Here is a 17,495-nt window from a genome sequence, read left to right as displayed (position 1 = left end):
TCTGTCTCGTAGATTATAGATCCGAAATCGAGCAAGAAAGTTGATCTAATCTGATCAAAATCCGAACTCGATCTGATCTGATCTCTCTCGCATTTTGTTAAATCTGCTGATTAACAAGGTTTCAAGCAAGTCGTTTTTATTTTGTTTTTCATTAACAAGTGTTAATCGGTGTTTGATTTCTCTGTAGGTGTCGATGAAGTGTAGAGATTGGTTACATGAACTTTTTTTTTTATGGATTTCCGGAGTTGTCCCTGACTGTTGGAAGACTTGCAGTTTTCTACAAACAAAGAGATTTGTACTTCTATCCGGCTTGGGCATATGCAATCCCAGCCACCACTCTGAAGGTTCCTTTTTCATTGTTTTCAGCTCTAATTTGAACATCTCGTTGGATACAGTCCTGAGGCTGGGAGGTTAATGTCACTTGACAACGCTTGCATTTTATTCTTCGTTATATATATATATATATATATTGTTTTTCTCCAAATATGTCTTTGATTTGAACAAGTTGTCACTATTTTACCAATATTTAAATCAACTACTTAGATTAGTCATTTAGCAACCAAAAGCTTTACTGGTACTTTCAAATAAACATTCACACCATACACAAACACACCCTTCTGAAACTGAATAGGAATTTTGAATTAATTTCTTTCATTGCCTTGTATCTTAGGCTCTTTCTCCGGTGCATTCTATTTTTAGCTCTACACTTTGCAGCTACATCCATGTTTCATTTTGTGGCATCTGTCTTCCGCACCGTGGTTGCTTCTACAACAGCTAGTAGTTTGTTTGTATTGTTTGTCTTATTATTTAGTGGCTTCATCATCCCAAAATGTAAGATTTCAATAACTCTTCCAATCTGATTTTTGGATAATTATTTCGGAAGATGAACTTAAGCTAAGCTATCTTGTTATTGGAAGATTTCAATAACTCTTCCAATCTGATTCTTTCTCCAGTTCATTATATTATTTAGGCATTTTTCTTTTTAGCTACGTGAGTTTTTACTTCACATCACATACATACATATATACATACTCGTGTATTGTTGATATATAACATTGTATTTAATTTATTTGTTTGTTGTGGTATAGATATGGAGATGGTGAGCCAACTGACAATTCTGCAAGGTTCTATAAATGGTTTTCAAAGGTAAATTTTGATTAATTTCTAATTTTGTTGTTACTATGGTTCTTTTACCAAGTGAGATTTGGGTTTCATGGCGTGTTATATGACTGCCTATAAGGTAAAGGAGAGAGAAATGGCTTAATCTTTCGTACGGAGTTTTTGGCCTTGGCAACAGGCAATATGAGCATTTCAACAAGGTCTGGATTTCATTTCATTTCATGTTTTGGTCTGTTCATGTTTTGGTCTGTCCACTGGATTTAATTTATTTGTTTGTTCTAGATTTCATTTCATGGCTTAATATTTCAGCTTCGACTTTCTCTTCTCAAGACTACACAGGGGCATCCTATGGTGAGAGTCCTGTCTTTTGAGAGCATTTTTATACTTATGCAGTCTTTGTTTGGTTGCTGAGAAAATGTTGATGTAAAGAAACTAGGGTTGAATTTAAATTATTGCTCTGCTTTATTAGAAGGAAATATAGGAAAGGAAATTTATTAAAATATGATGTTAGGTTTCTCACAATTTTGGCTCCCAAAATAGCCAAGAATCTAGCAGCTAACAAGTTTTGGCTGATTTGAAATTATTTTAATATTATTTTTTAAATCATGGAGTTTTTTTGCTTGTTGAAACAAAAAGAACATGAATTGTAGGAGTTAAGAGTTGAAATTTAATTTATTATTTTCCTAGGAATTTCCACTAATCGCATGGAGGGTCAGGTTTTGAGAGTTTAAGTTTGTCAGATTAGTTAGTAAGGGGTGGAGCTTGAAGAAGCGAAGCAACCTTATAGTAATCAAGCATTAACTAAGAGATGTGATTAATGATTCTTGGCAATGTGATTAACAAACTAAGTGATGGTGCAAAGCAAAGGTATTTGCCTTCTTAAGTTAATAATCCATCTCATAAAACAACTGTCTAAATGAATCAAAATATAAATGCAGGGGACACATTCCTTATCGGGATAGTAAACTCACTCGCATACTTCAACCTGCTCTTGGTGGCAATGCCAAAACTTCTATAATTTGCACTTTAGCACCAGAAGAGGTAGGTTATTAATATGTTATCGAGTTATATGTGTGTATATATATATATCTTACATCAAGTTTAACATTATAGTATGGTTTTAATATGGCTACTTCATCCAGATTCACATAGAGGAAACGAAAGGAACCTTCCAGTTTGCTAGCAGAGCCAAGAGAATAACAAATTGTGTTCAAGTGAATGAGGTTTTGGTTTAATAACACTTAATTCTTTTCCAACTCAGTAAGATTACAACATTTTACTTCAACATATACTTTTGTTACTGTAGCTGCCATATTGTTTGTCCCTGACATACTTTTTAGTAGAATCTAGCTGTGAAAGGTAATATATAATATGGATTCAATAGAAGCTAGTGTCTGAAGTGTTCCTTGAATTTTTTATTTTTGAGATGAGGGCATGTTGAATATTCTTAAATTTTTTTGTATATTGATTTCTTTCCTATGGTTTGTAATTTGAAGTTCATAAATTTTAAATGAGTTGAGCCAAAGAGAAAACCTAAATGTGATGGTTTACATGATTCATGTTGTATCCAATTGAAAAGTAGCTTACAGTTGGTTGGATGGTTACCTCTTTCTTAAGTTTCCAGTTTCAATATTGACTTTATTTATGGTTTTGGTCGTTGTAAAATAATGATTGTTAAAAAAAAAAAAAATAGGAACTTTACACTTGAACTAGTTCAAATGGGCTAAACTAGAATGTCAAAAATGTTAACGTGGGTGGCATCAAACTAAAATGACTTTGAAAATATTAAGTATGGAACATTTTCCAATGTTTATAAATTGAAGGATCTTACTTATATCATATATTGCATTATAGCACCACTTAATTGTGTATTTGCAGTTTAATCACCAAGTTGGTTACATAGATTTTTGAAAGCCAAAAAGTTAAACATTTCTAGATTTGTTCATTGAGAGCTTGCCTTGATTGTGTAAATTATCGTGTTTTAACTTAATTGGTCCCTCTGGGTTTGACATCATTTTGTTTGCAAATAGTTTTTAAATAATAATTAAGCATATTATCTAAAGTAATAATTATTATGTTAAAGTTGATTCCTTGCTCCTTTCAAATCTAATGGTATGGCTAATTGGAGTTGATTTTTTTTTTTTTTTTTTTGTTTCTTTTTGTTTGTAGATTTTGACAGATTCTGCCTTACTGAAGCGACAAAAACTAGAGATAGAGGAAATCACACAAAGCACGAGATCAATGCATTAGGGAACAACAAATGAAAATTGACAATCTCAATAGTCTTGTCACCGTTTCGGATTCCGATAAAAAGTCTAGCCAGGTAAACTTTTACAATGCAATGTCTTTAAAATGTTTATTGATGCTGTTTAATAAACCATCTTTATCCTCTTATCCTGTTCACTTTCATCAGAATAGATGAGTATGTAATACACTAAGAAAAAGTTCATAGATATCAGTTCACTTTTAATCAATTAGGCTTTATTTATCCTAACTACTTACCTGGGCAAAAGCAGTCATTTTTCCATTGGTTTTCTCTCTTAGTAAATGCTTGATTACGTTTGTTATTTGTTGTAAAATAAATAATTAAAGCCTTTATTATCAATTTATCAGTGAACTAGAGAGGCCTAATTATCCCTCCTCAATAGAGTGATAACAAGTCACTCCTGTATGATTATTCCAAATGCAATCTTTGCTTCCCATTGTATTGGTGGCCTTTTGCTTAGCATAAATAATTAAAGCCTTTATTATCACTATTGATTTTACTCGCAAAAGGTACACTATTTGTGTGGAAATAATAATATGACATGCAACATAGAATGCGCCCTTGTGAATATAGATACTGAAATCTCTGAATATAAATGTCCATAGTGTATCTTACTAATATTTGGGTTGATAATATTTTTGGTGGCTTCTCTGATTCATTTTGCCTTTTACAGGAGTAATGGACTGCAAGTTCCACCCTAGGCAACCATGGTTATTCACTGTGGGTGCTGATTCAGTGATCAAACTGTACTATCATTAAAAAAAGAAAAAGACGGTGAATTGCCCTGTCTGTGTTTCATATTATTATTGGTTGAAACACATTCTCACTTCAGCTAAAATGGATGATGGGGTCAATCAATCTCACCGGGGAGATTGGGCAGCTGAAGTGTGTTTTAGATATATGATTCAATTTTTGAAGGTGAAGATGACAAATCAATAGTCATTTCCCATATCAAAGTTTTTGACAGTTGCTTGTTTCATTTTGTTTAATTGAATTGGCAGAATTGTATTATGCCCCGACATATAATAGATTTTCTTTTAATTTTGGTTGTGTTCATATTATTACGTTGCTTTCTTTTTGTTGTGGTAATTTGAGAAAAATTAGGTCATTACATTTTCCAATTGAGCAATGTGTTTGTGCTCTTTTTCGGCATGGAGTTGGTGGGTTAGCGAGAAAATAACAACTGAACCACACCACCAATGGCCAATTGACTTGTCAACCGCAGACAACCCATCATTGTTTTATGTGAGATCTATCTTCATTTTAGATTGAGCGATGTTAGGTATAAAAAATAAAAATAAAAACCCTAAAATTCTGTACTGGGTATTAGATCAATCCATATTAGTGTGCTTTTTATTCCTTTTTAATTTTTTTGGGCAAATTACACTTCTTGACCATTTTGATTTTAATTGAGGTATTTAAAGTTTGAATTGTTGCTATTCTTAGGTATGCAATACATTGTTTCTTATTTTTAATTTTGTTTTCAAACTTAGTTTATTTATTATTTTAATAAATATTAATTATTAGTTCTTAATAATTGTTTGACAGGTATTTTTTTTGTTCAACCATATAAAATTAACAAAATTTAAAAATATATAAAAAAAAAAAGACTATGGCGGCGTTTAAAAAACGTCACTATATCCCACTCCAACGGCTAAATTTTTAAAATGTATAAATGTTTATGGCGGCGTTTTCAAAAACGTCGCTAAATGTCATAGTGACAACATAGTACAGTTAGTAGGACATTTGGCGGCGAAACGCCGCCTATACTAATATAACGACGTTTTCCAAACGTCATAAAGTTATAGCGACGACCGCATCATCAACGTTTGATACTAAACGTCACAAAAAGAATTAGCGACGTTTTTAGTACTTCTAGCGGCGTTTTTCAAACGCCATTTTCCAGCAGTGGTTAGAGGGACTTTTGTGTGAACAAAAACAAATGACATGATGTAAGTCTCATAATGTTTTTTTTTTTTTTTTTTTTTTTTGAACAATATCTCATAATTTGTTGATTTCAATGATTGTGATATTGTTAAAGAAATTGGAGGATTTTAATTTGAAGTAAAAACAATATACTGCTTGGCTTCACATTTTTAAAATTAATTTTCGTGTGTTTTTATTTTTGTAATTTTTTTATTTTTATTTTTATTTTTTTAATTACACATAATCTAATGTACTTAAAATATAGAAATATGTATGGAAAAATTATTTATTTTGAACCTTTTTGTATTTAGTAAATTTTTTAAAACAAATATTTCCAAAATTTATATTTTTTAAGTGGATCCAAAAAATTTATAAAAAAAAATTGTGAGATAAAAGATTCATTTTAAACACAAATTTTATTATATAAAAATTAAATCTAAATTAGGATTTTTTTTTAAAAATTTATTGGAATAAAAGAGATTGAGAATTGTGTTTTAGAGATCTTATCTACAGCCGACAATCAGATGCCACGTGTCAGTTTATGTCATAACCCACGCAACCCTTTACACCTAAATGCTTAATAGAACCATACTTTGAGCTGTAATATTTTATAATTTTAAAATTTATTTTTTAATTTGATCAATATTAAAGATTATTTGTTTAAATCTTACAAAAATTAAAAAATAATATATACTTTTTTCTATTGTTGTTTATTGTTTTTTTTTTTCCTCTTTTAATTTATCAATATTTAGTACATTTTGTTATATTCTTCCACTATAATTTTTTCTTTTATCCTTTTTTTTCTTGCAATATTCCATTCCGGTGAGTCTCTAATTATGTTTTTGATGTTCAATGAACATTCTAAACATTTCGTCGACTTTCAGTGATGTTTAAAACATTCTGGCGATACTCCGACGAACTTTCGGCAATACTTTATCGGCTTTCCAGTGATGTTAAATATTCCGGTGAGTCTCCGATGACCATTTAACAGAAGTTAGGCAGTGGTAGAATGTAGTAACATTTTTAAAGTTATAAAAAATAAATAAATAAATAAAAATTGATAACAATTAAAAATATGTATGACTAATTGATACAAGTGTTTTGTTTGGGCTTATTTTGAGAAGATGGTAAAAAGTGATTTTTTGACTTTTAACCAAGCTTTTGACTTTTTTAGACAAATGATTTGGGAAATTAATAAAAAGTTACTTTTAACTTTTTTTATTAATATTTGTTTATAATGCCAAATCATAAAAAAATGACCAAACCACCCTTATTTATTTAAAATATTTACAACTTTATCTATGTAACACATTTTAACCCATGAGGGGTAGAATTGTAATTTCATCATTGGCTAAAAACCAACTTCCCAAATGAAAAAAAGACAAAAAAAAAATTAACTTTTGACTTTTGCTGCTAACCTAAAAAAGTGGCTAAAAGTCATATTGCCAAAACGCCCCTTTGAAAGAGTAGTGCTACCGACCCACAGTGAGCCGACCCCTACTGACAACCCCAGTGAGGTGTCAACTCCCCATTGATTGAAAACACAAAAAAAAAAAAAATAGTTTTTTCTTCCAATCAGAGAGGATTCCCAGTACCCTTACTGGAAGTCCAACGCATTTTCCCTTTTAAAATTAGATAAATTTTAAATTTTGTGTATGAAAGTTAAGCGTCCCAATTAATATTAAGAATCAAATAAATAAATTACTTAAAATGTTTTACAAACTCGACAACAGCATGGTTAGAGAAACTTTTTTGTGTGCACAAAAATTGATGACATGATGTAAGTCTCATAATGTGTTGATTACAATGATTGTGATATTGTTAAAGAAATTGGAGGATTTTAATTTGAGGTAAAAATAATATACTGCTTGGCTTTACATTTTTAAAAATAATTTGTGTTTTTTATTTTTCAATTTTTTTTATTTTTGGTTTTTTTTTTTAATTACACATAATCTAATGTACTTAAAATATAGAAATATGTATGGAAAAAAAAAAAAATTTGTACCTTTTTGTATTTAGTAAATTTTTAAAAAGAACATTTCCGAAATTTATATTTTTTAAGTGGATCCAAAAATTTTATAAAAAAAAAATCGTGAGATAAAAGATTCATTTTAAACACAAATTTTATTATATAAAAATTAAATCTAAATTAGGAGTTTTTTTTTTAAAAAAAAAATTATTGGAATAAAAGAGATTGAGAATTGTGTTGCGCAGATCTTATCTTATCTACAGCCGACATCAGATGCCACATGTCAGTCTATGTCATAACCGACGCAACCCTAAACGTGTCACAATCCCATTGTCACATAGCTCCACGTGTCAGACTCTCGTGCATGCACTAACAACTACTTTCACCGCCTTTTCACTATATAAATCCCCAAGCCACCCAACAACATCTCTCATCAATCTATTCTCATCATTTCTTTTTCTCCTCTTCTAGTTCCCGTTTTGAAGACAAAAAAATGGCACATAACAGCAACCAATATGGGAACCCACCTCGCCAAACTGACGAGTATGGAAACCCACCTCGCAAAACCGACGAATTTGGTGACCCAGTTCGCCAAATTGACGAGTACGGAAACCCGGTTCACCATACTGGTACCATGGGAGATTATGGTACCACTACCGGTACCACAGGTGTTCATGGCACCCACACTGGCACTACGGGCACTTATGGCACCGGCACTACTGGCACCGGCACTACTGGCACTTATGGCACCGGGATGGATACCACCGGTACCACTGGTACCCATGGTTTGAGCACTGGTACCGGAGGCCATCATCAGCAGCATGCTGACGGAGGAGTGCTTCATCGCTCCGGCAGCAGCTCTAGCTCTGTATGTCTCTCTTATTCCTATCAACTTTTTTTACTTTTTATTTTAATACTGTTTAGACTAAATTCAATAGTTTGTTAACCAATCATTTATTTCTCTCAATTAATCTTCGAGCAATGTTAGATATCATTAAAAATATTTTATAAAGATGATCATGAAATTTTTTTTACTCTTAAATTAAATTACATATGCATTAAGTTATAATTTATTTTAATACTGTTAAGAGTAGATTCAATAATTAGTTAATCAATCATTTATTTCTCTCAATTAATCATTGAGCAATCTTAGATATCATGAGAAAAAATTGAATCTTATATTACATATGCAATAAGATATAATTTATAATATAAGGATGAAAATTCTTTGATGATCATTTTCATAAAATATTTTTCATGATACTAGCATTTTTGTTAATCATCTCACTTACCAATTATATTATTAGTTGAGTCGTACCCATTATTATTAGTTGAGTGGTGGACTTTGTATATATTTTTTATACTTTTATACATTCTAAAAAATATCAAGAAAATATTTAGAAGAATTTTAAAGTAAATTTTTTTTTTTATTGTGAGAATCACACCAATGAAGTTGAAGTGTAAATATGATTAGGCTTGTCTTCAGTTCAGTAATTGGGCTAGAGAGGGAAGTTTAAATTGTGGGTCTTATTGTGTATTTTTTGGGGGTAAAACAGAAGTGATTTAAAACGTAGATACGGATATTCGATTTACTCGTACTGGTTTGTCAAAATTGTGCAGTCAGAGGATGATGGTCAAGGAGGGAGGAGGAAGAAGAAAGGGCTGACACAGAAGATAAAGGAGAAGCTGCCAGGTGGGCACAAAGACCAGACACCGCAGTACGACAACACAACCACCACTCCAGGAGCAGCCACCACCGGTGGCTATGGCTACGGAGGAGAGGACCAACAGCAGTACCCTGAAAAGAAAGGAATGATGGAGAAGATCAAGGAGAAGCTTCCTGGCCACACCACCACTAATAAATAAATACAATTTTCATGATATATCATATATGTAAATTGCTTGTTTGTGGCCAGAGCGCCAGAGTCTACTAGTCTAGTTTATTTATGATGTGTGTTTTGTGTGTTGTCATAAAAGCGTTCTTCTTATACAGACAAGTAACAATGTAATGTGTGTGTCGGTGTCGTCTTTAATTATAATAAGCTCTCATGCGGGTCTGTGAGTGTGCGTTTTGTGCCTTTGCGCATTTTATATTTATGTTATGCGCAATGTAATGTAAGTTTCTTTCAAGTATTAATGATAAAATTGTAGTGGCCAATGGCCATTCTAATGGTTTTGTGTTCATCTGTGTCTCATTTCTTCTCCGTATTATGGTTTGTTGGGAGCAATTATTCTATATTTTGTTTGCATAGTTTATGTCGTAATACATATATACCAATTATATCAATCTTCTTTAGGCTTTTTTAAAAGATTTTGAATGAATCAATGGTGGGACTCAAAACCATATATACATATTAGATAGAGTTGAACATAATGAGTTGGAGGAGCTGAGCCATTGTGATTATAGAGTTTTGAGTGAATTGGGAAGAAGATGAAGAAAGGCTGTATCGTGTTCTAAATTGGGAAGCAGCTGTATAGTGTTCTGAATTGGGAAGAAAGTGTAAATTTGTCTTTTTGCTATAAAATTTGATTTTTTACTCTTATTTTCTCATACAAACTCTCAAATTCGGCACGTGTTTAAAAAAATTCTGTTAGTTTTGACCGGATTAATAATGGTAGGGAGGTAACCTATAATACAACGCTAAATAGGATTAATAATAATGGTAGAGAGATAAAGTGTAAAATAACATTATTTTTGAATGAGCCAAATCATGGAGGAGTAAAAGTAAAGTTTTTTCTAAAAATAATTTATGTATCTACCAAGTAAATATATGCATTTCATAAATTAATAAATAAAATGAAATACATGTATGACTTAAAGAACTTTTTGTTAAACCATTTTAATATCTTATATTTATTTATTAGTTTATCTTTTTCATAAATGGAGTTTTATTACTTTGGTAACCTCTTGGTCATAAATGGAGGATAAATATAATTCATTTTCTTGTTTAATAGTCATTATTTTGGTGTAACCATTTTCTTGTTTAATGGTCATTATTTTTTGTGTAACTGTAAGGTCCTTATAGCCTATATATAGTCTACTCTTTTCTATCTATACAGATTAACTATTTTTTATGCAAAAGAGATTACTAGCAAAGAAGGGTGTTTTATTGGTGGAGCTTTGGGTTCACCATCTTGTGCAGAGTTGGCATGAACCATACGACAAGTGGTCGGGCTATTGTATCCTGGAGGGGACAAGTCATAGTGTTATGACTGCTGCATCGGTATTTGGATTCTTCCTACCGCAGTGGACTTGATCTCCTTAAAGAAAACGAGATATCCGTGCCTCAGCCTGATCTATTTGTATCTCATTTTCTTTGCATCATTTATCAATAATATAGTTTAGTTTCTGGTATTTTCTCCAACAATTTTAAGGAGATCAAACATGGAACAAGTACCAGAAAAAACCAATGAGGGAATTGGAGATCTCAACAAACCTTTCAAGTTCAAAGGAGTTCATTTTAAGAGGTGGAAAGGAAAAGTTCTTTTTTCCCTTAGCCTTTTGAAAGTTGCATATGTTCTTACCGAAAAGAATCCGAACAAAATCCCAACCGAGGAGATGAATGATGAAGACTATGAGGCACATAAAGCAAAAGTGGCTTCCTACAATACAGATGAGTATAAATGTCGCTTTTATCTCTTAAATTGCCTTGCTGATCAATTTTATGATTACTATGACACCACTTACACTTCCGTAAAGAAAATTTGGAAAGCTTTACAGACTAAGTATGATACCGAAGAGGCAGGAGCAAAAAAGTATGCAGCTAGCCGGTTTTTCCGCTTCCAAATGATAGATGGAAAATCCTTTATGGAACAAGCACAAGATTTCCAAATGATAGTTGCAGAAGTAAGATCTGAAGGCATCAAGATTGGTGACAACATGGTAGTTGCAGGACTTGTTGACAAGCTACCGCCATCCTGGAGAGAATTCTAAAAGAGTATGCGTCACAAACAAAAGGAAACTTCCTTAGAGACGTTGATCACTCGTATCCGAGTAGAAGAGGAGGCTAGAGGCCAAGATGTATTAATAACACAAGCAGGTAATGGCAATTCTACCACAAAGATAAACTTTGTTTCAGCAAATAATAACTTACCCAAAGGTCATAATTCCAAGAATGCTTATTTGAAGCCTTATAAAAAGAATATAAAGAATTATGGTAAACCTCACAATAAGTGGATTAATCCAGATAAGAACCAAGGTCCATCACCTCCACAAAATTTTACATGCTTTGTTTGTGGCAAAAGTGGGCATATTGCTCGAACTTGCAAATTCCGAAAACGTGCACCTGCCTCAAAGGCTAACATTATCGAGGAGCCATTTGTGGCTATGATTACAGACATTTGCATGGTTAATTATGTGAACGGTTGGTGGGCAGATTCTGGTGCTAATAGACATGTTTGTTATGATCAAACTTGGTTCAAGGTGTATACTCCCTTTGGTGATGAGAAAACAATTATGCTTGGTGACTCTAGTCAAACCAAGATACTTGGGAGTGGTGAGGTTGATCTAAAATTCACCTCTGGACGTGTGCTTACTTTAAAAGATGTGCTTTATACACCGTCCATGAAGAAGAATTTGATGTCAAGTTATTTGTTGAATAAGGTTGGTTTTAAGCAAACTATGGAATTTGATCAATATGTGATTACCAAGAAGGGTATTTTTTTGGGTAAGGGTTATGCTTGTGATGGGATGTTCAAATTGAATGTTGAGATTAATAAACCATCTACTAATTCAGTTTACATGTTGTCTTCTATTAATTTATGGCATACTCGCTTGTGTCATATAAATAGTAAATATGTGGGAATCATGAGTAGTTTAGAATTAATTCCTAAAGTGACAAAAAATTTTGAGAAATGTGAAGTTTGCAATAAAGCAAAAATTACCAAGAGGCCTCATAAAAGTGTTGAAAAAAATACCGAATTGCTAGAATTATTTCATACTGATTTGTGTGAGTTTGAAAGAATTTTAACTCGGGGTAGTAACTGATATTTTATCACTTTTATTGATGATTTTTCAAAATATACAAACGTATATTTATTAAAACATAAAAGTGATGCTTTTGAGAAATTTAAAGAATTCCTTCTTGAAGTGGAAAATCAATTCGATAAAAAGATTAAAATAATTAGAAGTGATAGAGGCCGGGAGTATGAATCTCTAGGATTCAACTCTTTTGTTCAGTCATTGGGAATTATTCATGAGACTACTCCACCATATTCACCTTCATCAAATGGCGTAGCTGAAAGAAAAAATAGAACGTTAATTGACTTGACGAATGCTATGCTTATTGATTCAGGTGCTCCCTCAAATTTTTGGGGTGAGGCTATTTTGACAGCTTGCCATGTGATAAATAGAGTGCCACACAAAAAGACTAAAATTGTCCCTTATGAGTTATGGCGGGGGCATAAACCAAATCTAAGTTATTTGAGGGTTTGGGGTTGTTTAGCTTTTGTGAGGCTTGCAGATCCTAAACGACCTAAATTGGGTGAACGAGCTACCACTTGTGCTTTTCTTGGGTATGCGTTGCATAGTACAGCTTATAGATTTTTTGATATGGAAAATAATATTATTTTTGAATCAGGTGATGCTATTTTTCATGAAAATAAATTTCCTTTCAAATCTAGAAATAGTGGGGGTCAAATAATATCTGAAAATATTTTATCTATGCCTAGCTCTTCTACTCCTTCTCAAGTTTTTCAAGAAAAAGAAAATTTTCAAATCCAACCAAGAAGAAGTAAACGAGCTAGAATTGAAAAAGATTTTGGCCCTGACTATTATCTTTACAATGTGGAAGAAATTCCTCATACGGTACAAGAAGCTTTATCATCACCTGATGCTATTTTCTGGAGAGAGGCTGTAAATGATGAGATAGACTCACTACTTTCAAATAAAACATGGAAGTTAGTGGATTTACCTCCAGGTTGTAAAACTATTGGGTGTAAATGGGTCATTCGTAAAAAACTTAAACCGGATGGAACTATAGATAAATATAAAGCGAGGCTTGTCGCTAAAGGTTTTAAGCAACAAGTTGATCTTGATTTCTTTGATACTTTTTCTCCGGTTACTAGAGTAACATCCATTAGACTATTGATTGCAGTGGCTGCAATTCATGATTTAAAAATTCATCAAATGGATATAAAAATAGCATTTTTAAATGGAGATCTAGATGAGGAGATTTACATGGACCAACCTGAAGACTTTGTGGAGCCTGGCCAAGAAAGCAAAGTGTGTAAGCTAACTAAATCCCTTTATGGTTTAAAACAAGCTCCTGAACAGTAGCATGAGAAATTTGATTCCTGCATGCTTGAGAATGGCTATAAGACTAATGAATGTGATAAGTGCATATATTATAAAACTTGTGAAAATGCACATGTGATTATTAGCCTATATGTGGATGATCTACTTATCTTTGGCTCTAATTTGCATATTATAAATGAGACTAAAAATATGCTTAATAGCCACTTTGATATGAAAGATCTTGGTGAAGCTAATTTTATTTTGGGAATTAAAATTACCAAGACTAAGGATGGCATTTTTCTTGATCAGTCGCATTATGTTGAGAAAATTTTAAAGAAATATAATTTTCTAAACTGTAAACATGTTGCTGCTCCTTTTGATGCAAGCATACACTTATCTGTTGTAACAAATGAAAAAGAAGTGATTAATCAAAAGGAATATGCTAACATTATTGGTAGTTTGAGATATGCTACTGACTGTACTAGACCTGACATTGCATATGCTGTTGGAGTACTTAGCAGGTTTACTAGCAAACCAAGTCGAGATCATTGGCTAGCCATGGGAAGAATTATGAGATATTTATTTGGAACAAAAAATTATGGTTTGTTTTATAACAAGTATCCTGCGGTACTTGAGGGATATAGTGATGCCGATTGGAACACTTTGTCAGGTGATTCTCTCTCTACCTCGGGTTTTATTTTTATCTTGGGTGGTGGTGCTATATGTTGGAAGTCTAAAAAACAGACGATAATTGCTAATTCTACAATGGAAGCTGAGCTTATAGCGTTAGCTTCAGCATGTGAGGAAGCGAATTGGTTGAGAGATTTGTTACATGAAATTCCTTCTGTGTTAATTCGTTGTGATAGCACTGCTGCTATTGGTAGAGTGAACATTCATTTTTATAATGGTAAATCCAGACCTATTAGAAGGAAGCACAGTAATGTGAGATCCTATTTGAGTAATGGCATCATAACTGTGAATTATGTAAGATCTTGTGATAATCTTGCGGATCCGTTAACCAAGGCCTTGGTGAGAGATAGGGTCTGGAATACATCGAGGGAGATGGGTTTGAAGCCTATAAAGTCAAAAACCATGTATGAGGATACCCAACCTAGGGACCAGAGATCCTGTAACTACGTTCAATGGGAAGAACGAATCATATGGTGGTTGTAAAAATGCACTCTTTAATATTTTTGTTATCCATCCCTATGATGTAAGTGCATTTGTCCTGTAATGTTGGAGGGTTGAGTTTTTATACTCTTAATGAAATTCTGTAGCTCTTGTTGAGTGGAGTGTGTAAATTACAGGAACATCCTTGACAGATTTCACCTATGTGAGCATGAAAGTGGGGCCGCTTTCTATGAGAACAAGGCTTATTCTCAAATATGCTCATGAAAACTGGGATTAGCACAAGGCCGTAATGTGCTGGCTATTAAAGCTCATGTCAACACCTGGATTATTATGTGTGAGCAGTAATACTTTATTTCCCCTAAGTAGTCATAGTTCAAGTCTGAGACCACTACTGACTCTGGAGTAGAGGTTTCTGTTCCACTAATGAAAGTTCAATGCAGAGCACACCTTCATGATGCATACTAGTCTATCTTTGTTTGATAATCTCTTTTATCCTTGTTGATATTAAAATGAGTGGGAGATTGTTGGACCATTTTAATATCTTATATTTATTTATTGGTTTATCTTTTTCATAAATGGGGTTTTATTACTTTGGTAACCTCTTGGTCATAAATGGAGGATAAATAGAATTCATTTTCTTGTTTAATGGTCATTATTTTGGTGTAACCATTTTCTTGTTTAATGGTCATTATTTTTGGTGTAACTGTAAGGTCCTTATAGCCTATATATAGTCTACTCTTTTCTATCTATACAGATTAACTATTTTCTATATAAGAGAGATTACTAGCAAAGAAGGGTGTTTTATTGGTGGAGCTTTGGGTTCACCATCTTGTGCAGAGTTGGCCTGAACTATACGACAAGTGGTCGGGCTGTTGTATCCTGGAGGGGACAAGTCATAATGTCGTGACTGCTGCATCGGTATTTGGATTCTTCCTACCGCAGTGGGCTTGATCTCCTTAAAGAAAACGAGATATCCGTGCCTCAGCCTGATCTATTTGTATCTCATTTTCTTTGCATCATTTATCAATAATATAGTTTAGTTTCTGGTATTTTCTCCAACACTTTTTAAATATTTTTTATTTTTTATTGGAGTACCTAAAAAATTTTCTACTAATTTTAATTAAAATAAACAAAAATATATGGTGGACAGAGATAGGTATACAATTCATTTCACCAACGCCACTAGTGTTTTTAAGGGAGAGGATATGCCTTTTTAAAACAAGAGTATATGGAAAGTGTTTGGGTGTGAAATGCGCATTAACTCAACTAAATTTAAAAAATTACAACTCATATATATTTATGAAAATTTACGTAATATACTTGTACATTTAAAAATTGCCCTTATAATATTCATTACATAATCACACTAACTTATAATTTTAACTTTAAAAACATCACTATAGATTACTATTTATAATTTTTATCATAAAGTGACAAACACTAAAAAAAAAAAAAACTTTGAAAACTTTCGCCACAAAAATTTTTTACTTTCTTACTATGTGTTCTTTTTAGGAATGCGCATCATGAATTTATCTATGTAATCTTTCATCCATAAGATTGGCTCTCTAACTGACAAGGAGATAGCCCAATTACCGAAAAATAGAAGATGTGATTGAGATTTAATAAATTTTTGATTTTTCTAGTTAAATTTCTCAAATATATAGTATTACTAATATATTAAGCTTTGAGCCTGTATCTACTTCAATCAATTGGCTATAGCTTAGTTGATCACTCTTTTACACTTCAACGCAAGAGGTCAGAAAATTTTTTTTTTTTTTTTTTTTTTTTTTTTTTTTTTTTTGAGAAAGGGTGGATTACATTCATTTTCCCGATTGTGGACTCATATTGAAAAATAGTAATAATAGTAACAATAAAATAATAAATAAATAAATAAATAACTTGTAGCAAATTCATAATAAGAAGCTCTCGAAAAGCGAGTTGAGATCCTCTCCAGTGTCCCCTCCGACAACGGCTCAAATTGGCTCACTTCATTCCATTCAAAATATGCAGCTGAGATTAGTTTAAAATAAATAAAAAAACACTGACACATGTCTCATCACTCAGTCACATTCTTCAAATGAGACTTACCATGATGATGAGATACGACTCGATGGTGATAAAATTGTAGGTGGTATTAAAGCCTGAGTGGGAGATCGAATAAGAGGGGAATCGACTGATACAACCTAAGGGGAGGAAGTGAGAACTTTTGATCAATTGTTGACTGATCCCAAGCGTGAGCTGTTCCCAAATTGTACAAATTATACTTTGTTGAAGTTTGTGATTGAGGTCCTTAATATGAAAGTAACAAATCATTGGAGCAATAAGTCAGTTGATATAATGCTAGAGATTTTAAGTAGACCTTTCCCGAAAGAAAATTTGGTTCCAAAGTCAACTTATGAAGCTAAGAAAATACTACGTGACTTGGGCTTGTCATATGAGCTCATTCATGCTTGCATAAATGATTGTGTATTATTTTGGAAGGAGAATGCAACACTAGATAAATGTCCGACTTGTAAGACATCTAGATACAAGATCAATCATGGAAGGGGTAAGAAGATCCCTCATAAAGTATTGCGGTACTTTCCTTTGGCACCAAGGTTGAAAAGATTGTACATGCCAAGGAAAAGGGCTGAGGACATGAGATGGTACAAAGACAAACGAGTGGATGACGAGATATTGAGGCATCCTGCTGACAGTGATGAGTGGAAGGAATTTGATGCACAACATCCCGAGTTTGTCTTGGAGCCTCGAAATGTGAGGCTAGGGTTGGCCGTTGATGGGTTTAACCCTTTTGAGAACATGAACAACTCTTATAGTTTGTGGCCCGTCATACTCATTCCATACAACTT

General features: G+C 32.7%; 2 protein-coding genes across 2 annotated transcripts; both read left to right on the top strand.

The window, feature by feature from the left end:
- The first annotated feature begins 1,245 nt into the window (after positions 1-1,245).
- Positions 1,246-4,445, top strand: LOC145823517 (kinesin-like protein KIN-7L). Its single transcript, XM_082923021.1, has 5 exons — positions 1,246-1,319; positions 2,058-2,160; positions 2,262-2,342; positions 3,289-3,442; positions 4,059-4,445. Exons 1-4 carry the CDS (start codon positions 1,303-1,305, stop codon positions 3,367-3,369), a joined length of 282 nt encoding a protein of 93 aa, XP_082779147.1. The 5' UTR covers positions 1,246-1,302; the 3' UTR covers positions 3,370-3,442; positions 4,059-4,445.
- A 3,176-nt stretch (positions 4,446-7,621) lies between these two features.
- LOC114263304 (uncharacterized) lies at positions 7,622-9,462 on the top strand. Its single transcript, XM_028203802.2, has 2 exons — positions 7,622-8,148; positions 8,901-9,462. The coding sequence occupies exons 1-2, from the start codon at positions 7,774-7,776 to the stop codon at positions 9,144-9,146; spliced, it is 621 nt and encodes a 206-aa protein (XP_028059603.2). The 5' UTR covers positions 7,622-7,773; the 3' UTR covers positions 9,147-9,462.
- Positions 9,463-17,495: the final 8,033 nt, after the last annotated feature.

Source organism: Camellia sinensis, chromosome 4 (genome assembly GCF_055761805.1).
Source record: "Camellia sinensis isolate YWXY chromosome 4, ASM5576180v1, whole genome shotgun sequence".
In the NCBI taxonomy this organism is placed as follows: domain Eukaryota; kingdom Viridiplantae; phylum Streptophyta; class Magnoliopsida; order Ericales; family Theaceae; genus Camellia; species Camellia sinensis.
The sequence above is the reverse complement of the archived record's forward strand: the minus strand, read 5'-3'. Positions and strand labels throughout refer to the sequence as shown.

Bases quoted from the DNA above. Each gene is read 5' to 3' on its own strand.
- LOC145823517 (XM_082923021.1), top strand. The intron at 2,161-2,261 runs GTAGGTTATTAA...TACTTCATCCAG, and splicing joins GCACTTTAGCACCAGAAGAG to ATTCACATAGAGGAAACGAA. The intron at 2,343-3,288 runs GTTTTGGTTTAA...TTTTGTTTGTAG, and splicing joins ATTGTGTTCAAGTGAATGAG to ATTTTGACAGATTCTGCCTT.
- LOC114263304 (XM_028203802.2), top strand. From the start codon at position 7,774: ATGGCACATAACAGCAACCAATATGGGAACCCACCTCGCCAAACTGAC. The intron at 8,149-8,900 runs GTATGTCTCTCT...AAAATTGTGCAG, and splicing joins CCGGCAGCAGCTCTAGCTCT to TCAGAGGATGATGGTCAAGG.